General features: G+C 38.9%; 1 protein-coding gene across 9 annotated transcripts in view; it reads left to right on the plus strand.

Annotated features, from left to right (window-relative positions):
* The window catches only part of VMP1 (vacuole membrane protein 1), a 69,728-nt gene that overhangs the window by 26,154 nt on the left and 20,229 nt on the right, over positions 1–23,345 (plus strand). For all 9 annotated transcript variants that reach the window (XM_082328380.1, XM_082328383.1, XM_082328381.1 and 6 more), the window contains 3 exons: positions 3,229–3,396; positions 8,123–8,254; positions 23,222–23,302. In XM_082328380.1, coding sequence (XP_082184506.1) covers positions 3,229–3,396; positions 8,123–8,254; positions 23,222–23,302 — 381 coding nt within the window. The remainder of the gene's footprint in view (positions 1–3,228; positions 3,397–8,122; positions 8,255–23,221; positions 23,303–23,345) is intronic.

The raw sequence follows: 23,345 nt of genomic DNA on the forward strand, positions 1-23,345 counted from the left end.
GTCTTCTTCCCCACCACCCCCATTGCAACCATGGGCCTGTTTAGCCAACCATTGTTTTGAGGTGCTTGGTAACCACGGCTTCGTGGAAGTCTAATGCTCTATGTAAGCTTTCAGGGCTGAGCTAGAACAAAAGCAGATGTCGGAGATGTTGCGTGCAGCCTGCCAAGCTGTGAGACGTTGTCCGTTTGACTTGCAGGGCAGCTGGGCTCCGCTGCCAGAGGAGGACACAGGATTGTTCTGCTTTCCTTTGGCTCGCTCCGAGTTCCAATACTCCACACTTCATCACTCTAAATGAACCGTTTATGCTTTATTTCTTATTCCAGTTGAAATGTGGCTTCTGTGGGTTCCATAACTCCAACTTTTTTCCATTATAGAATTGTTTACATTACAGTGGAAGAATTATGTGCAACTGGCGTAGTCTTCAGGTGGCTTGTTGGCCGTTTACAGCTGCTTTGTGAAATGCCTTTTTTTTTTCATTGGCTACTTGTAAAATTTTTCCTTTTGGAGACATTTGTTGAGACTGGGAGAGCTCTCTTAACAGGAGGCAATGTTTTAAGACCGTTAAGCCATTTCAAGGATGGCAGCTCTGTTGAGAGAAGCTGCTCATGGCAAGAAGCTCCGGCAGCAGCCTCCTGTTAGGCATTTTGTCATTGCTTGCTCTCCTGAGATTGTACCGTCGTCTTTACACACCTCGTGCGTAGTTTGAGAAGAAATCCTGGCAATGCTATCACTGAAAGCTTGCAAGGGGTTGGGGCCCTTGCTATAGTAGTGATTAAATTTGTCTCTTACTATTATAAAACTGAAACTAAGTCTTCCATCACAGCTGGCTGTAGTTATACCATAGTGTGGCATGTCTTCCAAATTTTGTGGAACTGAAAATCATACTTCTTGATTCACACACCGTATCTCACTGCCTTGGCAACGACCTTACCCTTACTCTCAAGGGAACATAAGAAATAGTCATTTACAACTCAAGTACGTGGGGATTTCCTTCATGCAAATTTGCTATTCAAGAGAATTTTATTGCAAATTTCTGCAGGTGAAAACCATTAATTTAAGGAAGATGGCTTGAGACCTTTTTTGTCCCAAGGGAGCTGTCAGACTGGGGAGTGGCAAGCAGGGGGTGGGATTAAGTTCCTGAAGTTTCAGAGTATGGTGGAGAAAGAGGTTCCCAGGTTTGCCATAAATGTACTTTACAATTAGGAAAGTTTCAACTCTCTCTTTGCATCTGTCCTTGATGACTAAAATAGAGACATGCTATTTGTTTAGTTATGAAGCTGCTGGGGACAGGGATGATCTTGCTACAACTACCAAAACCCAAGCACCAACCATGGCCATTGGGGCCTGTAGAAATGTTGATAGTATACGTTATTAGTCATTTGTTCATTCATCCGTTCTTTGTTCTCCCTGCCATATCAAAGTCACTCTTGTGTATCAACTTCTGTATCTCCTCTTTTTTCAGTTTTACTTCAGTGAACCATTTCTCTTTTTTTTTTTTTTTTTTTTTGAGAGAGGCTGTGCCTCATTTATCATCTCAGGAGGCTCTATCCATCTACTCATATAATCCAAAGTATGCCAAAGCACTTTGAATTAGTCTCCTATTCAGTAACAAGGAATAAATACAAGAATTTCCTTGGTATCAGAGCAGCTTGTCTTTTACCAGTTGCATGCCAGAAGAATGGTTTTATTTTGAATTGTTTACGTATAACAGTAGTCACAGCTGTCATACAGAAAAATATAGCTGATTTTTTTTTTTTCAACATTCTCGTTTCACTGCCATTAAAAAATTACAGTATCAATGTAATTGCGTAAGTCCGGTGCTCTGGTCTCTTCAGTGGGACCTGGAATGTTGACGGGAGTGAACCCAACTGAAATCTTCCCAGCCAGTCTAGAAAAAGCAATGGAGCTTCACCTTTTGTGGGAGACCTGCTGTGGAATTTCACCCTTTAGTGTGCTAATGAAGCCTGCAGGGTCCTCCCAGTCTCGCTCGGGCTCCTGCATTTCCAAGTGGGCTTTGGAAGCCTTGCGCAGGGGCATGGCAGTGCTGAGGTCTGTCACACTTTCCCTCGCTGTTCTGTAAGAAATTTAGCTTTGATTTGGGTGGGGGGTGTTAGGCTCCCTTATCGGTCTAATAAGACATGACCCATTTAAAGGAAAAAACGTAGAAGAAAATTGTTGACAATATGTTTCGCAACACGACATCAAAACCTATCAAATCACTAATAGCAGAAGTTAAGGTTTGTGTGATTTGTTCTGCAAGTAAAGAAAACTTTAAAAATTATTTAAATCTGTGCCTTTATGAAAAGACCTTAGTATAACGCAGTACTTTCCCTCCTCCCCTCCTGACAACGTTGCCCTGACCTTTTGCTAAAGGATTTCTTTTTTAGCTACAATGTCTAGTGTTCAGGCCATAGACTATTTGAATTGCTTCTTTTGTATTAAAATAATGGCAATCCTTTCAGGTTTGTTAAGTATGTAGCAGTTCAATTCTTCAATAGATTTTTATGCTAGTTTTATTTGGAGGTCTGTCCAAAAAAATCTTTTAATGTAAGATGGAGACTAGAAGTAATTCAATTATATGGCATTTAAATAATGTTTAAGTTTTGAATTATATTTCAAACCATTTTTAGCAAACAGCAGTAAAGTCACTTTCTTGTACACGCAGAAAAACTGACAGAAATTAAGCAACTGATTTTTGGACAAAAATCCAAAAGTTAAGAAGGTCCACTGTAAGATGTCATAAAGCCCCAATCATTAAAACAAAAATTAACATAGAATTTAAATGCCTCCATCCTCTAAAAGCAACAGTAGGGAAAACACCTGCTCTAATAAAGCTGTAGGCCGTAAATACCTTAAGGAGAACATTTTAAAGTTTTGAAAATTTTCCTGTTTTTTAAGGATTCTTATTTCTCCTTGGCAACCTCATACTACTGTACAATGGCATGGCAAAAGCTGAAAGGCTCCTTAACATTTTCAGTGGATCACAAGAAGGGTTTTTTTGGGTTTTGTTTTGTTTTGTTTTTTAAAGAGTATTAATAGCTCAACATTGCACTTCAGATGGTCTAAAAAAACCCCGACATTTTACATATGTAACATTATTAACGTCCAGAGTGAGAAACACTAAGTTTTAGCCTAGGTTCCTTGCATCAGGGACAAATGTGGGGTTTTAATTTTAACTGTTATTATAACTAACATAAAATGCATTTGAAATTACTTGTGTTTTTTCAGGGTCCACACATAGCATCAGTTACTCTTGCTGCATATGAATGTAACTCAGTTAATTTTCCTGAGCCTCCTTACCCGGATCAAATTATCTGCCCTGATGAGGAGGCGACTGAAGGATCCATCTCTTTATGGGCTATCATCTCAAAAGTCAGGCTGGAGGCCTGCATGTGGGTAAGGTTTGGTTTATAAAACTTAAGCAATTCTAATTTATGCACTTCATTTCTGTGTTCAGCAATACACAAAAATTCCCGAAGTAGCAAAATAATGATGGCTTACACTGCCCACAGTAACGCGTATATTTGCAATATGAATACTTGCTTTCCTGATCAACCCTCTCTGTACTAGCCCTGGATAATTTTAATCTCCTTTAAAGAGAAGTAATAGGATATTGCTGGGCCATCTTTTATCAACTGCAGCCTGACTACTTTTCTAAATGCTAGCAGAAAACGCTCATGTGCTTCAAAGCTGTTGATGTAAAAGGTAAGTTTCAGAAAGGGTGTCTGCATCCCAAATGATCTTGCAGCTGTCAGGTCTTGCACCGCATGCAGCTAAGCAATAAATAATTTCAAAAATTTTGAGCCTGTAACTTGGATGAAGTTGCAGTTACTCATACAAAGAACTCGGGCCCTAATACCATAGCTGAAATATTTTTCTGGGTTGCATCAATAGATTGGATTAAATAAAGAGTGTTATGTTGCACATTTTTATTTTATTTCTATTTCTCTGGCTGTTTTCATCACGGCAAACTTTTCACTTAAAACAGGAAATCAGGTTAGCTCTTAAGTGAATCAGGGTCTTAGGAAATGCTGTCATTGGAACTTCCTTTCCGTTTTGCTTTTTTTCCTTCTGCAACTTTTTATTGAAGTTTGATTTTTGGAGGATTTTGGTCAGCTAAGATGTTTTTTTCATTACGTGTAGATTATTTTGAATTGCAGTTTACACAGATGCATCTGCTGTGCACTTCATGCCAAATTAACTTTATTTTACTACTGACTTCCTGTTCTGACTGATGATTTCATTACTAAATTCTTGGATGTCCAATTCAAAGGTAGAGAGAGGAAATTCTGAAAATACGTGCTATCTGATGCCTGCCCTTATATTCCTTCTAATGATACAAAAAGGTATATTAAGGCAACTTTGGTCACTACAACTTTTAAAATTATGAACAGCTGTGTTACCTACAAAAATGCCTGTTAGGTTAGACGCATTACAGACCGAAGTAATGTATAGCAGTCCCAAAGTCAAAATAGTAACAGAGAAAGTGGACCTACAGCTCTCTCAAGAAGCAAAGTGCATCTTAAATGTCACTCTTTCTACTGAGAGGACAGAATTGCCTGAATGCTTGATAAGTAGCTCAACATACAAGTACTTATAAGACCATAAATATAATATTTCTTTTTATTTTCTTCCTCGTCCCCCTCCGCCTAAGTTTGTTTAATGGAGACTAGAGTAATAAAAATGGCATTTACAGTTACGTTTCTAGGGCTGCAAAATAAAAACGTAGCTCAGGGTAAACATCCATTGCTTACTATGATGAGAATTAAGTAGTTTAGAAATGAGTTAATGGAGTTGCAAGCGTTGAAAGCTTGTGTCCTTATGAGCAACCATGAGGGAGAACAAATGGTACCTTCAATCTCTCATTGGAGCTGTGTTTCTTGGTTTAGGCTAGGGAAAGGACAAGGGAATAGGACCAAGCCAGAACATTTGTATCCCACTCTTCCCCCCCCCCTCTTTCTTTCTTCTCGCCTTCAAATTCACTGTCAGCTACCTTTTCGCTGAACTCTGTCTCCACTAGATTTTCCCTTGGGAGCATCCTCTGTCTACCAGTGGTGTCTAGTGTAATGTTATGCTTTCTTGGAATGTTTCATGAGTACATAAACATTGCTTGCTAATTTCCTGTAAGCCAAATCAAGTTGGCAATTGCTGCTGCTTCTTCCAGTATGTTTCTTTTGTCCTAATTCCAGTTTGCTTTTTATGGAAGCTGTTGAAGAAACTTATTTTTGATTCTGTCTCTCTTATACCAAATGTCCATCTTAATGGGAAAGTAATGGTGACTTCCAGAAAGGGAAAAAGCTGATTTTTGCAATCAAAATCTTGCTAAAAAAAAAAAAAAAAAATTAATTTACTTTTCTGCTTTTAGGCTCAAATCAGGAATATTAATTCCTAATCTGGGTATGATTGAATGAGCTTACAAAATCTCTCTCTCTTTTTTCAATGGAATCAGCAACTTCTAATTGGATCTAAAATCTGAACTTATCATGACAAACCCTGGATAAATGCAAAAGAAAAGGAATTAACGGCTGTATACAGATGTGCTCCTAATGCAGCACACGGAGCCCTGTGAGGAATAGGTACAATAGCACCAACAGCCTATTTCTTTTAGACTTGTAAAGTGAAATCATGTTGAAAGACTCCGAAGTGAAATCTGGCCAATCTCCGTGATTGTTTGGAGGGAGGCAGGAGGGTGGTAGCAATATAGGTTTTCATGTGAAATGCTGAAAGCAGGTCGGTCCCAGTGGGGACTTTGCAGACCTCTGACTATAAAGCTACCCAGACTAAGTATCCTGCAAGGTTTGAATGTGGGGATTTATCTGCACAAGGGATTTGATTCAGATCACAAAAACATGAGCGGCTGTTTCAGCCAACTTAAACCAGGTATAGTTTTTTCCAGAGATTAAAATCATTACTAGTCCCCTGCATGTCAGTGATAGCTATTTTTGCTGATAATGAGTGTTACGAGGATTAAATATCACTGTATCTAAGGAATTATTAGGTGAAATGAAAATGATGCTTTTTTCAACCACTATAAAAGTTGGCTCCACCAGTCCTGGCCTGCAGAAGGACTCTCAAAAACAATCTGCTAGGTGTATGCCAGTTTTCACAGCCTACCATCCCACAGGGACAAGGAATTCAATAGTGCCCTACATTTTTAATGTGTTGCAGACTTTTTTGTTTTTTACAAGAAATAAGGGGAAAGAATAAAAATGTTTAATTGCTCAGGATTAGCAGAACAGGCAGCCTGTGTCCCGACCAGGATAAAATCTGTTTAAAAGACTCTTTCTAGTGGAGTAATTTCCCAGTTTCCTTTTCTGAATGTATTTGTGTAAAAGAATTTTGATTAGCATTTGCCCTTCCAATTTGTTGTTAGTCCAAGGAATCTCCATGTAAAACTGGCATTCAGAGTTAAATGGTGAAAATGGACAGCTAATGTTACAAAAAGCAGTTAAATAGTTACTGGTTTGGGCCCTTAATTGCTTCTTTTTTTTTTTTTTTTTTAATGCACTTAAGGAACCTATCTCCAGCAGACATGAAATCATATGATTTTTGTTGCACTTCTGAAATGTTTTGTAATAATGAGCATGTGACTTATCCAATTTAAAGAAAGTTCATGTCCAGTACACGCATGCAAACCTCTTCCTCAGCGAACAGAATGAAGCCAAAGCAAATTGGCAGAGCCTGGAGGAGCAATGTGACTTTTTGTTCTTGCATCACCCTGAGAACATAACCTCAAGTTAATTTTTCTGAAACGTTGTTGCTACTGTTTTCAGGCTTATCTTCCCTGGTGCCAGAAATAGGCAGATTAATGAAGTTCAGCTTGTTGCACTCGTTTAAATTTTTCTTCTGTGGAAAACAAGGGCATAAGCATATGAGGCTGTGCACTTTATACGCTTAAACTGAGAATATAACAGTTTGGGTGACTGCAGAGAGCGGCTGTATTTAAAACCACAACCTGTTGATTTGGAATATCCACAGCAGCTGGAATTCTCTCTCGCTTGCAGCTGCTTATAGGGCAGGAACAAAGGAAATTGAAAAGTTTTCACATTGCTTCAAAGGAATAGAAAAGCATTTGTTACTACTGACCCTAAGAGGGAAAAGCCATCTGCATGTAGCTAAGTTTTAGCACTTTTCCAGTGTGGTGCCCAACTATTGTGCTATTACCTGTCCTATATTTAAACCATTCTGAGTTTAGTTCGAGTTCCTGTTTCATTAGCCTCTGTTTATCCATATGTTCAATCTTAGCTGTCTCTCTTTTCTTTCTTTCCTTGGTTAAGCTAAAGTTGCATTTACCCACAAGATTGAAATGAGTCATTTGATGTCCTGAGAAAACAAATATAATTTTCCTGTGGTGAGAAAGCAACCATGCTTTCATCTCAGGTTCTCTTGGCTTTCTTTATTCCATCTAAAGGAGAGAGAAAACTCGAGATCAAGCTTTGCTTAACCTTATTTTCCTTGCTCATAGCTGTAGTAAAACTCGAGCCTGTTTTCTAGTAAACACTTGCACAAAGTCTCATGACTGAAGAAGTAAACTACATGACAGCACCGGGGAGGAGTTCCCAGATTATCTTGAAGGCCGCTCAGGAGCAAGGGCTGTCACATGCCGGCAAATGTGTCTGGCATCATGCGGCGGGGTGAGATGGCAGCGCTGTGCTGAGTCAGGGATCGTGTCGGATAGCAGGGCTCCCGGCCTGGCCGGCTCTCGGGCTGCAGCGCGGTGACAAGCTGCAGCCTCCCCACCGCACCAGGCGCAGCTGGCCGCCGGCTGCGGAGCTCTGCCGGGGCCGGGCAACGCGCCACTCTGCAGGGCCCCGGAGGTGCACAGAGCACGGCGTTTTGACCTCGCAGACCACAGCTTGGGAGCTGCTGACTTGCAGCGTGATAGTCTGCGCTGAGAGAAGCTGAATTTTGCTAAGCAAGGAAAGGGGGAAAGTGTGGGGTTTCAATGGAACAGCATTATGTTTGAAATCAAGAGAAATTTGACCTGTGGATAAAAGCAAACTTCTCAGAGCAGCTGGTCTCATCAGTTCTAATCATTTGAAATGTCCACGGGACTATGCATATCACATGTTTCCTGTTTAAGAATAAACACAAAAATAAATCAGAACTATTCTTTTCCCAGGGTGCTGGCACAGCCATTGGAGAGCTGCCTCCATATTTTATGGCGAGGGCGGCCCGACTCTCTGGTGCTGAACCTGATGATGAAGAGTACCAGGAATTTGAGGAGATGCTGGAACATGCAGAGACTGCACAAGTAAGAACAGTGCAAAACAACAGAATTAATAAAACACAGAACAACTAGATGGTGTAAATAACCATTCCAATGAAATGGGAATGGGCCAAAAATCACTTGGTGTGAGTTCACAAGGGACTTCCCAGGGATGGAAAAAGATCCTCCACTGGGTAGGGATACCTCTGATGATGGGAGGACAAGAATGCAGCTTGTTGAAGTACATACAATAGTGCAGCCAAAGTATTTGCTACAAATACTGCATTTATTTAGACTTCCAAGAACAGCATAATAAAGGTAGGGAGAAAGGGGGCTAACAAATCAGCAATAGAGGAGGTGCTATTTTATAATCATGGTTGTTATAGCTGAATTTAAAGCCTCCCTGGGCCAGGAGATGATTTTCAGTCAGCTCATCCCCTTCAGATGACATTTGCCTGCCTTGCCACGAACACCCTCGGGGGCCAGTGCATGACCCATTCATCAGCCTGAGGAAACATATTTTTCCTGATGTGAAAATGCAGCCAAACTGCTCTGAATCCCTTTTTGTTGCTCCTGTTATTTATTTTCTTGATGGATTAAATACTACTTGTGTTACAGCATAGTTTGCAACTGATGCTGTACATCAGTCAGTTATTATTGTAGATAATTTCTCATTCAGGTCAGGAGTTTGCATCCTGTTCACAAGTTACTGATAGTGTTTTAGAAGAAATTAAACATTTTTTCCTCAAACTACTTGCCGCTGAATTCCTCTTCCGTATTTTTCTTTCTTACCCTGTTTTGTCTGCCACTAAGTTGAAACAGGTCATGAGACTGCTATTAAAAAACCAGCAGATGCTAGGAGCCAGACCTGGTATTTGTTAAAGGAGATCAGGCCCTAGTAGGAGAGATCGCAGTTAGGTATGAGAGTAAATCAACATCTTTGGCAGATGCAGCGGTAGAGAAAGTTAAGAAATATCAACATCTAAAAGATCAAATTCAAGAACTGATGAATACCAATATTATTGAATTTACAGGATTTCCTTTAGGAGCAAATGGTATCAAGGCAATTACAAATTATTATTAAAATTAGGACTCTCCAGTCTTGGAGTCATGGGGTCTCCAGTGCACTGCTGTCTTTAAACTGTTCTACCAGGGTATTTTCTTGATATAAATATATACTTCTTTTTTTTCCTTCTCTTCAGAAAATGGATAAAGCTTTTCCATGAAAGAAAGTGGTTTGGAAATACTGAGTGCAATCTAGTAATTCTAACAGTAAAACCTGTGTTTCCCGAGAGCCTCCCCCTACTAGAAAGTTCCAAAGGGTTTTTCTGCTATTGTAAATAGTAAATTCTTCTATTTCTTTGAAGATGCGGGGGGGGGAATCTGCTTTGTTCTTTAATCTATCATCAGTCTTTGCTTTGCAAAGTAATCCCTAACTGTATAAAAATCAAGTCGTGGTAAAAAAAAAAAAAAAAAAACAAACCAACTAAACCAGTCGAATAAATGACTCGAGAGCTGAAATGCTATCTGTGTTTACTGAAACTCTCCCAGCAAATTATATGCGTGTACAGTTGTGGGAGCAGCCAGAGTTGGTTTCCAGAAGGCACAGTAAGATTCTTGGGAAGAAAACTTTTGTTAGAGAGCATTTTGTCAGGACAGGCCAAAATATAGCTAGCTGTATTGACTGCCCTTAGCAAACAAATGGTGTCGTGTAAATAATTAAGAAAAATGATTGTGTTATTTACCAGTACTTTTGATTTTATTTTCTTGGCAATTGAATTTGGATTGAAGCATGTTGTTTTGTGGATGGATGGCCAGGAAAAAAAAAAAAATCTTTTTAAACTCCACTTGTGGTTTAGTTTCTGTAAAACTCCCTTAACATGAGGCTTTGACAATCCGATTAAATTGTATTGCGCTCATAAAACTGACAGTTCAGTTTTTTCCATTTGCTAATATGACTTCCTTTTTGTTTTTGGCTTCAATCGTGTTTTTGCTAGATGTCTGTGGGAGACAGGCCTGCCTTTTCCTATGACCTTGAGTAAATCCCGATCTTCAGCATAGCTTATCACTATTTGTCCTGTAATTGCTATTCACGAGCAGTTACGATGTCTATTTTTAAATTGCTCAATAACAATTTTTATTACCTACATCAGCTTCTCCCACTCTCCCAAGCTGAAGCCTTATGCTTAAGAAAACGCGGGGGATGTGACAAGTGTCTTATGCCATGGAGACTACTGCAAATGTTTGACATCAAATGACCCGAGCCTTCTTTCAGCGTAAAGGTCTGGCTTCAGCCTGCCTTTTTGCGAGGCATGAAAATGGGTGTGTTAGATTTTGAAGAATAGCTTCCCCCTCTGCTTCTGCTGAGCTGCTGTATGCCTACGAGGCAAAGCCAAATGGCTTGACGTTTGTGCCTGCGTGTGTTTTGTTTAGAAAGCTTGTTGCTGCTATTTCTCCAAAACAATGGTAATTTTGAGAAACAGATGAGGATCTTCTATGGTGAGAATAGACCATGAATATAACATCCAGCCTGAAGGATCTGAGAGGGGGAATGTGCTTGCTAGCTTGGCACTTTAAAAAAGCAACAAAAAAAAGGAACCTAAAAGGATTGAACAGCGTCAAGGTTTAGTGCCCCATTCAAAGTTACACGGAGTAAAACGCTATTTACTTTAAAGAGTCTGTTGAAGGATTTTTCTGTCATAAATCTCAGATCTAAGTGACCTGTCTCCTTGAGATATGTTTTGAGACAACTCATTAGCCTGCAGAGGATGTGTCAGTCTGCCTTGTACTTTCCATTAACATACTTCAGCAAAAGCCCCTCGTTTTAAAGGAACACTCACTTCTCCTTTCCGTGCCTCCCTGCGCGCACGCCAGCGAGCGCGTCCCAGTTGCATAAAGGGAGCATCCGAGCTTCTCCTGCCTTGTGGCTGCTCTGGTTGAAATCGAGCGGCTTTGCCCTGGAGAAGGCGTGGGGTTTACAAGCAGGGCTCGTTTTTTCTCAGAGCTCCACACAATGCAGAGCCCAGCATGCTATAGGAACAGAGCAACTCGGTCTGATTTGTTAACACTTAAGGCAGTATTTAAAAATTACGAATGTTTGAAACGGTATCTCAGTTGCTGTTAACTCTCTTCTAGTCGAATTCCAGAGCAAAGGAGTCTTTATCAGAGCTCCCCTTTTAGCCACGGGGAGTATCTCCAGTGCAGCCGTTCAAACCAACCTCTCAATTAGGGGAAGTGAATCTACTACTTAGTGCTGGGGCAGCACATTGGTAATAATACAGTGCAAGCATACTTCTGTACAGTTTCACGTCTACACACACATGTGCAGGGAGTCTCTTTTGCCTGTTTAACGGTTGCTGATTGTTTAGCATTCTCATCTTTTCTCTGTCATGCTGAAACACTTAAAGCTGACGGAGGTTTCTGGTGAAAATGAAGCTTTTAATGCCAGCTTCCCTCAAGGTACTTAGTGATAAAGCGTTAATGCGTGGGCCCTTGCTGTACCATGGTACTCCTTGCTAAGAGGAGAAAGTACTAATATCTTTGCTGTATATCTAATCCTTAATGACTCCAAGTGTTTGGATTCATTAAGTGGCATATTTTTAAGAACTAATGATTTACACATCAGGCTTTGCTTCTGTGCAGCGTTGCTGCAGCCAAATTTCCATGTAAAAATATTTTCTAGTTGCCTATGTTACTATCAGCCACCGCTGTTTGTTTACTTTCCAAACTGCGTCCTGCCTCTGAAAGAATACAAACTTGAAAAAGGGTTAAATCCATAGAAATGCTGCGATGCAGCAGGACTCGTTTGTGAATGATTGAGTGCCATCTGCACACTGAATGTCAGTTGTTGCTGGGACCTGTTTTTGACTCCACTGAACCTTTACTGGTTGTGGTTTGTCTGGCCATCACATGACTTCTCTGAAAATTCCCCCTCCCCTCCATTTCCAGTAAACTGTTTGAACAGGAGTGACTCAGACTGAAACCAGCTTCCCTGTAACCACAGGGCTTGTTAAAGAATTTGTCAACGTGGACTCAAGAGGGTTTGTGTTAAACTAAGCTGCAACTGCTTTGGTTTGCATTGCGTCAGGAGTTCCACCGAACAACTTCCTGCTCCGAGCGTCGCCTTCTAGTCCGCAAGGAGTTAAACTGATGAACTTTTGCGATAGTGACGGTTAGACACATGTTAAACCCATCTTTCCAGCATTTCTGAAAGGTCTGGTGCCCCGAGCTGGATTGCTTTTCCACGTCTTCATGTGGGGTTTCTCTTTGCCGAAGCAGAACAAAGTACGCTACCACACCCAGCCATGGTTACTGGGAGAACCCAGCACTGTGTTCTGACACGACACTGTGACTTAATTCAAATGGAATGATTAGGTTCAACTAATAAGCAAAATGTTACTTAATTAGCAGTGTAAAAGAAGATGGCCAAATTAAAAATGGATCTCTCCCGTGATTAAACTAACAGCTAGTATCTGATAAGTTGCTGCTTGGAAAGGATTCCCTGGCTGCTGGCTTGTTTAATGAAAAGGTTTTCAGGGTATTCAGTACAAGAAAAAAGAAGTTAAAGCAGACCACAAGCAGGTTTTTATAAAGCAGTTATCATAAAAATGGAAGTGGTAGAGTCACATACAATAACTGGAAAACCTTTACTTCTTTTTTTTTTCCTTTCCCAGAAGTAACTTGTTTAAACCCAACGTCAAATTCTGTTCATAATTTCTCTTGCTCGGTCTTCCAGTCACCCCCTTTCCTCATCAGCTTCCTCCCTTTATTAATTGTGCCGTACAAGAAAGAGATTGCTGGTGTCTGGTCTAGGCTGCCTGATGGGTGGCCACCAGGAGGCTTGTCTTCACACACTGCATTCCTGAAGTTTTGCCTGCGTTTGTTAATAGGTAGGGGAGGTATCTTACCTTTTTTATCTTGGCCCATAATTAAATGGCAATTCAAAACTAATCAAACCTTGAAGCTTCGCTTTGGAAGCTTCCCATCAATGCTATAGCTTGAGAGCGAGATGGCAAACTGATAGCGAACTAATAGTAAAGTGTGGTGATTTTTTCCCACAGACAATATAATAAGCAGTGAATGTGCTAAGTATCAGCTTAGTTTTAAATTGTTCTCCAAAATTAGTGAGTTGAAATAAGCTTTGGAATGAGTCAATGGAAGCTTGAAATAAGGGAACTTGTTATAGAGGGCTTCCTGAGAAAAGAGGTAGCAAAGAGTTAATAGAGGCAGAGGGTAGACAATAGGAGCTGTGAGTAACAAATGTGTAAGCCACCTCCTTGCTGGATTTCTTTGGACACGGGCAAGACAATAGGGCAGTCTTGTGCCTGCATTGTTCTATTCATCTGCACACCTGCTTACAGATAAGGAAAAAACAGCAATGAGCATTACATTAGGTTTGCTAATGGCAATCTGGAGATGACTTTTTCACATTCTTCTTTGAACGGCTCTTTGTGATAACAGTCTTTTCCCTAAAACGCCTTTACTCGGCCCTCTGTTGTTTTAATGTTTAGTGTGTAAGTGCATAAATCAGAAATGATCGAGCCACTGAAGAAATCTGGATTACTTTGCAATGTTTTCACTTAATATTAGGATATTAGCTCAGAGGAATTTTTTCAGTAACAAAGCTCTCACTTTACAACAGAAATTAACCTTTCTAGAAAGAATGTCACTGAGTCGACTGGAAATCTTGCAAGCTGCATTTGCTCCGTAGTTGTGGAGAAGCAGATAGTTGAACTCTGCCATTGAATTTGCATGCTCTGTTCTGTGCGCGTGGAGGATGCTAGACACAACTTTCTAAGGGAACAGTTTGGTCCTAAATATTCGATATTTCACTCCCCAGTATTCTGAGAAAAGCCGATAAATGATCAAAAGTTTGGGTCAGATAAGCTGCTTCAAAAATATTTTTTCAGGGAGAGCCTTCAATAACTGATAGAAATTAATTATGGTATCATAATCAAGAAAAGGGCTACTTTTTTTTCCCCTGCTCCAGACACTGTTTAAATATCTGTGTTGTACAAGAGTCTGGTATGCAGACCACTTCTCTAAGCTGTCTGGGAACCTCTGCTGCTTCTCAGGGAGAGCAAGTGAGAGGTATGCCTAGCATCGCACATCTGCTGGCCAGCCTGAGTGGGAAGACTTGTGTGTGCAAAAGGATTTGTCAGCTGTGTAAGAAATTGTTCACTTTTATTCATTATTATACAAGTGGTTACATTATTATTATACAAGTGGTTTTTCTGTGCATGGGTTTTCTTCCTTAACTTATTTCTAAGTTCTCTGTGGAGGAACACTGTATTTTTTTTTCAGTGTTGGTGACTTTGGCTTTGCTTTGTTAGGGGTTGAAAAGGTCAATCCGTTTGTCTGGTTATCAAAAATTGCTTCCTTTCTTGGTGATGGTGGCTAAAGCAAAGCAACAACTCGCTTCATTCCAGTAATCATGAGCCCTTCCTTACAGTGTCTGGATCCTAAACCCTCCAAAAATAGGACTTTATAATTTGTAATTGATAAAAAAAAAATTAACGACATCCTGGAATTGCTCGTCATGCCACTGTAACTAGGTTGGCAGACCTGTGGCCACAATAACTAATTGCAATGGTAGCTTTGAGATAAATGAGTGCTCACTGTGCAGCTGCAATGGTATTTTAGGCAGCCAGCACGTTGGTGGAGGCAATGCCAGCGTACGCTTTCAACTGTAGAAGCAAAGGCTGCAGAGGTCAATGGCTGATGTGTGGGAACCAGAGCGATAGGATGTTCTATTACTTCATTCTTCTCTCTGTAGGTGGCTGCTAGTATCTCATTATGGAATCGCAGAAAAATCCATCTTGAAAGGGACCTGAGGCAGTTTCTAGTCCAACATTTTGCTCAGAGCAGTGTCATCTATGAGATCAGCTCAGGTTCCTCAGGGCATTGTCAAGTCTGGTCTTGAAGCCCTCCAAGACTGGAGACTGCACAGCCTCTCTGGGTAATCTCTTCCAACGTTGGACCGTCGCAGCGGCCTTGCTGCTTCCCTGACATGCCAAACCGACAGCTCTCTTCCATGAGATAGACTGCAAGATCTGCTCATTGCCAGATCTACAAGATGTGAATGGAAAGTAGTTCTTCAGCAAGAAAAGAAATAATAAATTTTATTTCATGCTTTCATGCACCACTATAAAATTGCAAAGTGTCAAAGGGGACACGTGCTTCATGCACAGACCTGAATTGAGGAGTAGAGGTGGCAGGGGATGTGGTTGAAAGGGCTACTACTCTATAGGACAGATCTGATAAGACTGAAAGGACGTGCTCCTTCCTCTTCCTTCAGACTGTTTCCTTTAATTGTGTCTTATTCTTTACAGAATTTCTTTATTCTTACAGTGTGAAGCAAAAGGACTTTCTATGTAGAAGTCTGAGAGCTTCAGTTCTAGTTGTGGAAAATGCTGGCATTATGTTTGAGAGTGCCTACTAACTCGTTGAGCTCTAAAATATGCGTTCATTTTGGTATATCACTTCCAAACTTGAGCATGGTGTTGGATTGTAACAGTCTAAGATCTTGAAACTAAAGCTCCTGAGATGGAGTTTATTATGAAGAAGCATTTGCTGGTTCTTCCCCCAGGGACTAAGGGAGAGGGAGAAGTGAGGGAAGGAAATAAAATGTTCTTATCATGGTACAGTTGGTTAATGAAATGAGGAAAATATCTAGAAGTTCCTAATGCTAATAGTCTGTTTAATCCAAGCTGGTTGACTTCCTTCCTACTCATGTTAATGGGAGGTCTTATTTACCATGTAATGGATCCATTACATTACATTACAAACTCGGAAGTTTCACGCTTTTACTCCAAGACAGGTTAAAATTAAATGACCAGGGAAAGCAAAGCTTGCTGTTGGAATGAACACTTCACTCTGTTACGCTCTGCTTCCACACGACTTGCAAAGGTTTCAACTCTGGACACGGCTCTATGGCTTCTTACATCTTTCTATTCTAACAGCAGTTTTAAAATCTGATTATGAGGACAATAGGTTTAGCTGTATTTTCTATGGAAAAACTTAATTTTTCTGGCACAAGAACTAATTGTAGTTACTCATATGTCTGAGTTTACAAAGTCCCAAAGAAGAGCATCTTTCCGATTATCTTTGTGGATTGCAGCATCACCCCTTAACACGCAACCAACCTCAAGAATTTGAACACAAACAGATGTGGAAATAAATCTCTGTATTTCCCTCAACAATCTGTATTCAGTATTCTTGTCCTAGGAAAGGCTAGTAGAAATCACCTGTATCTTTGATTTCTTGTTGACTTGGGATTTGTATGTAGTACCTGCTGTATGCTCCTCCTTGCCTACAAATATTCTGAATAATGGTTTGAAATCTTACCAGCTTTAAGACCTCAGATCTCTGATATAGTCTATTTAATGAGGTTTTGTAGGTACTGCTCTCTTGTCTTTCCACAGTTCTTTGGTAAAGCCTGTGAAGTCAAGGGCCCTGTTTCGTTGCTGTTCAGTCTTCTTCATATTGTACTTTCTAAAACTGTGTTTTCATTTTCAACATGGACGTATTTTTCTCTTGTACCTTTCCCATATGATCACCCTATTCCTTTTCTAGAATTTAATGTCTCAGAAAACCCAGACTTCTTGTGAAGTGAAATTTATTTCCTTCCCAAGCTTAGAATTTGAGGCAGTCCTCTTAATCTGGAATGTCTGTCCTATGCCTATCTTATGTAAATACCTTTCTTTTATCAAACTTCAGTGCTTGCCTAGATCTGCCACCTTCCCTTAGCTGCTCTCAGTAATCCTTGAAAACCTTTTTTGTCTTTTGACAGCCCAGTTTCTAAGACAGAGCCTTTCTTTCCCAGAGTTTTGAGTGATAAGTAAGTTTAAAGCTTACCTCTTACACCCTCTTCTCTCCAGGCATCAAGATGGAAGTATCCCCTTTTAGTTCGCCCTTTATTTGCATTAAGCTGGAAGTATTTTTGAGAAAGCTAGAACCGAGATCCAGGGCCACAGCCCTTCCCATACACGTTTAGATGTTGAGAGTCACTGCAGCTGACGGAGTGGGGGATCAGTACCGCCATGAACCGCTGTCAAAATATTCCTGCTTGCAACTTACTGGAACCTTACTCATGAGATCCATTACCTTTGATGTCTTGCAGGAGAGGTATGAAATGGTTTCTTTGGTCACTGAGTAATGAACTATTTGTAGTGATAGGCAATGACTATCAACTGTATCTTGATCTCTTAACTCCGGGTGACCGTGTTGATCATTAAATGTCATTGCTGATCTACTGCTTTCTTAGCATGGATGTATGTTGTAACCTCTCAGCCTGTAGGTAGCCATCCGACTTCTTTAAAACTGCTCTTCTGCAGTTAATATGTTATTTCAATGAGTTAATAATTCTTCCCAGTCCTCTGAAATTCTAGAATTCATTGCCTAACCACAAATGGTCATTCTCCCATAAGTTGTGTTTGATTCCATTGTGTTGTTATAGAAAGCCAGAAGAACAAAATGTTGTGCAGCTCATTTTTAACATAACTCAGATTTTTACATAAAAAGGAGCACTGTCTTTGTAGGCAGCTTTTTAAATGGTAAGGAGTTTATAATTTTAATAATCTGAGACGGTAGCTTCATACATCGTCTTCAATCTTTGGAAAAAAATGTTCTCCTCTTCAGATTATTATTTGGGTAATTAAACTTTGTTTCTAGTAAGTAAATATTATAACCGTAATATAAATTTTGCTCAAATCTTGAAGGATTGTCTACTTCTTCCTCACATGGAAGTTACACGTTCGCAGCAGGGCAGTCTGCTGGCACTAGGATGAATACCTGTCTCCACAGCAACTTTAGTATTCTCCTTGTTTGTAGAGGACCCATTCCATCACGGTGCAACACATTCACTTCAGATCTCTGTTTATGTCTTTGGATTTTTTTTAGTGTTTATTCACAATTATGTTTTTTATTAGCGTAACAAATCCTGCATAACCCCTCCAAAGCCTTCTGGAAATGTATGTTGACCTTCTTAAGGCTACCATCTGCTAGGTAATTAATATCCTGCTTGAGCGATTGCGTTAATAATCGCATCACTGACTTCGCCCCGATCCTATATTAACTCACTCTGTGTTCTTACTGGTAGAGAATATATGCACCGCGAACTTCGGATTGAATTCAGTCTTATATATTCCTTCCCTTCTTTACTGGCCACCTTCTTTGTGCTATATCCACCAATATCACCAATATATTTGTGAAGTGTTTGACGTATTTACAACAGAAAAAAATTGTGATAAAGAAAGGTTTGCCCGGGCCTCAAATCATTCGAACTCTGGATCATAGCTTTCGGAGATTGACAGCTATCATCACTGCTGCATGCAGGGAAGAGTTGGTTTGTGATAGGGAGTCTTAGCTTTCTTGATGCTCCTGAAAACTGATTGCACCTTCATGTTAGAAAATAAACTGTTACATTACATAATCGAGGTAGGCCCATCTGTGCAGTCTTTCAAGAGAACAGCCTCTGCCGAAGCCTCATGGGTTGTTTCTGTAAGGACATGGGATTCAGTCCAATGCTGATTATTTAGAGCTCCTTGGTAACCATCAACTAGTTACTTGTTATGGATCCGTCAACAATCTCTGTTCTAAGAGATGAAGAAAAAAGAGGCTTCACAATTTTAGTGTGAACAATAAATTGTGACCATTCCGTTTTCTGATAATAAATCAGTGTTACAGAAAGAAAAGAGTAAAAATTGATTTTTTTTTTTCCCCCTCGAGCTTGTTAACTAAAACCAGTGAAATGTACTTTACTCAAATAGAGAAGAGCTTGTGCAACTTACTTTACAATGAGGGAAGAAAGAAGAAATAGAGATTGAAATTATAAATGGAAACAAAATAAAACAGAGGGATGGGAGGAAGCTTTATAGTGAAGATGAGATTGTCCATTCACTCTTGCCAGAAGGAGGGCTTTTTTATAGGGATAAATGGCCCATGTTAAACTACACTCAAAGCTGTACCATAATGCATATTTAAAGGAGGAACACTGTGGTAAATCTTACTTAACAGCAAAACATGTAATTTCTCTTTAGGTTTGGAAGTTTGGGAGGGTTTTTTTGCTTTTGCAACATGTAGTAATGAAATGCTGGTATCAATAAAATGTGCCATTTTACTCAAGGCAGATATGAAGCAAACTTCCCCAAGCCGCCAGCCGAGATTTGTGAATCAGTATTTCAGCACTGACCTTTTTATGCCTTTTATTTCCATTCCAATTCTTGAGATCTGATGATTAACCCAATGAAGTAATGTTTAATCATTTAACCTTCCTTTGCCTGTATTGTAGCAGTGACAGGAAATCTATTTCCAAACCAAAAAAACAAATCATCTTTGAAAGGGACATAGTGAGCTAAAGTATCCTGAAATGTTGTAGAGAATGAATCACATTAGCTGAGAGTCGAGTCCAGTCTAGATACTTTAATTTTGGGGGAAAATGTTTTGCCTGTAAGTAGCTGAACTTTTATGTCTCTCTTTTTTTTTTTTTGTTTCCCTTAAGCAATAAGTTGTGAAAGTTCTTTTGCTTTTATTTCAAATGCTTAAAAAAGTAGAGAAAAGATTGTTGCCTGTGCCGGCTTTATAACAGAAAAATTATATTGTGAAATAGGTAAAAGTTGTGAAACTGATGATTGTATTCTGTGAGAAATGAAACTTTTAAGGTTTTTTTATTATTGCAGATGTCGCAAAGATTTGACAAACGAAATTTAAGGAAGCAAGCAAACAGAAGTATTTCTGAACTTGTTTTCATTAAAGTAAATGTTGAGACTGCAAATACATAGTTTTGTTGCAACCCTGATGTGTATATTACCGTGCAAATTATTCGTAGCTATGATTACATTAGATCATAGAAAATAGGGGAAAAAAATCCTTAATTTCTCTCTTTTGGCTTGTTTAGAAAGATTGAAAAAGGAAGACAAATCAGAAGTTCTTGACTGAAATTTTTAGAACTATAGCTGTGCTTTCCATTGAGTACTTTGTAATAGACAATGAATGTCAAAAAATTAAAGAAGAAACAATCTGAGTAATAACTTTAAAAAAAAGAAAGTTATTAATAAGGTGAGAAAAATTGCCCCAGCGTTGGTTTGGGGTTTTTTTTGAGAGAGAGACAAACTTCTTACACTTTTTTCAACACTTTCCTCATTGGTTTTATAACAAAAAATGTATGTTTTTAGCTGGAGGGAAAAAATTCATTTTAAAGCAACCTTGAATTTTGCAGCAGTCTAGAAATGTGGGTGAGGGAAGCTGCTTATTTTTAAGAAATTTGATGAAAAATGGTGCACTGTGCTTACACTAAGTTAATGCAGTCAATCTATATATAATGATAATAATAAATTTTATTAAACCAGCTTGCTGCAAGCATTAGTTTACAGGTCACTTGCTAGAGAGTTTGTTCCCAATTCCAGCTTGTGAAAATTAATACAACAGTGTATTAGCAATGCAGTCTGTGATAATGGGTAAATATGTTAAAATTAGAATAGAAACAACTTCCATTGAAATATATCGTGGACTTATTTGAACAATTGGATTGTAGTGTTTTATTTTAAAGATACTTTACAATGAGATTTGTGGAGCTGTGAAAAAAAATCTTTATTGGCTTATAAAAGTGAAAATATTGTTCTAACCCCATGAGCATTGTGAAATGGTGAACAAAATAGGAACTGAAAATACCACGGTCACATTCAGCTTTGTTGTAGAGTACGGGGGGGGACATCTTATGAAATTCCTGCAGAAGGCACTACTTTTTCAGTTCACCTTTTCAAAGAACAAAATCCATTGTTGAAAGGAGAATGTTACTGTTATGCTTTAGCACACTTTTTCATTTTAAATTGATCTGTAGAGAAATTCTGAACACGTATTTTGACTTTTGTATTTGGCTAAGGGATTGGAATACCTGTTGTCTCCTTAGTGTGCTGCATTTTATTTCCTATGTTGGTGGCTGTGTGATCACACTGCAAAAGAGTCTTGCATCCTTTTCGTTCGTGTCCTAAATCCTCGGTGGGACTGACTGTGTACAGTGGTGCTGACCCGTATTGGTGATCGTATATTAACTTGTTTTGGATTTGTTTACTAACTTGGAAATAATGATGAGGGAATTCTAGTTTGAGAAGGAACTGCCCTTGATGTTGCAAGATTTTTGGACTTAGTTCACTGGTAAATTATCATGTTTTGTTCTTTATAACAATTTGTGTCAAAATGCATTCTTTTAACTGAAAAGCATGAAAAATTGCACTTTACTTGTCATGCAGGCACATTCTAGACCTGTTTCTGCTAACATAAGTTCAAGTGTTTGGTATCAGCCTCACTGGGAGTAGGTTTTGATCACTCGTGCATACTGTACGTATCCTAGAAGTTAAACAGAAAAAATGTCAGGAACAAGTTTTCAACAAAGGGTGAATATTTCACCTATTCCATTTTGCAATAAGATGTTCACGATCCTGGTGAAAGTTAGCAAATTCACGCCTTATAGACTATTCTAAGAGGGTTTTTATATTCTCCTGTGGTTAAAAATGTCCACTATAAGATGCAGGAAATCTCATTTATTTGGCATTTTTCTTTAATTTGAAGTATTTGTTTTACTTTGGGTTATTTTTTCAAATATAAAGTATAATAAATAGAATTCTGATTTCAGTAAGGATTGTGGTTTTTTTATTTGAGAATTGTTAACAACTATTTTTAAAGCACTGTAATGGAGAAAAGTTACTATTTGAAAAACGGATGTAAAAAGATAACAAATGCCTTATCACAGATTTTTTTTTTTTTTTTTTTTTAATCTGGCATAGAAAGTTATGTCAGTTCTGTAGTTCAGAATTTAAGTAATATGCAAGAACATTGTCAAGTAATTGTAATTTACTTGCATTGGTCTATAGTATTGAAGGTTTCAACAGAATTGTATCAAAGTTAAAATTGCATAAACTTAATTCATCTGGATTATTTTGTAGTTATTTTGAAGTGTGGAATTTAGAATTTCATTAATTATCGATTAAAGTAACTTCCCTGTGAAATTTATCTGATAGTTTTCTACAAAATGCAAATCACTGAATATTGCATTGCTACTGGAAAATCAGCTTTTTGTTGCTTATTCCTAGGTTTTTAAAAAAGAATTAATAATGACTTTTTAGAGTTTGCTATTACCAAAGATACACAGCTTTCTATAAGTGCTGTGGCCAAGCCTGAATAAATAATACTGACCCTGTTTTTAACTTTTTGGACTGTTTTGGTTCAAAAAAAATTTATTCTCATGGAAATTCCCTTCTCACATTCAAATAAACTGCTTGTGAGAATCTTTATTTTTGCTTTTAAAAGTGTTTACTGTGTGTTTGGTAAACTTGGAGACTCTTGAGTTTGTCCTGAATATGTTTGAAAGTTGTGATCACAAAATAAAAGTAGGCAGCATGCTCTTAGCATCTCTTTTTAAAGAATAGCTCAAATATTACATGGTCTGCCGCCTTTGTTGCTTCTAAAGTATTTTAGATTCAACTCTATGGATTTAATGAACTTTACAAGTTTGTTGTAGAGAGTACCTGGAATTACCTATTTTGATTAAGATCCCGGGTTTGAGAGCAAAGATCTCAGGATATAACGGGATTATTATATTCTGGCTTTGTGTTTTGCGAAAATACCTGTTTCGTATTGTAAAAGGTATTGAAGGAAATTAATTCCCTGTGCTCGTTTAAGGAATAAGCTATAACCAGCATTGGCAATTCAAAGATATGGGGAAGTAAATACTAGAAAACCGGTTTCCATAGTAGTGCAAACTTGGTGCCACTTGCAGGGTTTTGAAACCCAAAACTCGATACATGTGGGTGGTCAGATTTTCACACCGAGCACTGTGAATTTCTCTCTCTTCCCTCTAAGCCCAGAGTTTCAAATTGGTTTTTTTTTTATGTTTTAAAAATTCTCCTAAATGCGAATTAGAAAATCCCATAGCATGGAGGATATTGAAATCACATACATTTGAGGTATCTTCATTTTGGGTTTTGCCTCCTTAATGCTTCGTTTTCTTCTTTGCAGGATTTTGCCTCCCGGGCTAAACTGGCTGTCCAGAACCTGGTGCAGAAGGTTGGGTTCTTCGGCATTTTGGCCTGCGCTTCAGTAAGTTCATTGCAGTCACAGAGGGGTTTGTAATCACAAATTG

Source organism: Platalea leucorodia (assembly GCF_965183815.1).
Source record: "Platalea leucorodia genome assembly, chromosome: 16".
Lineage (NCBI taxonomy): Eukaryota > Metazoa > Chordata > Aves > Pelecaniformes > Threskiornithidae > Platalea > Platalea leucorodia.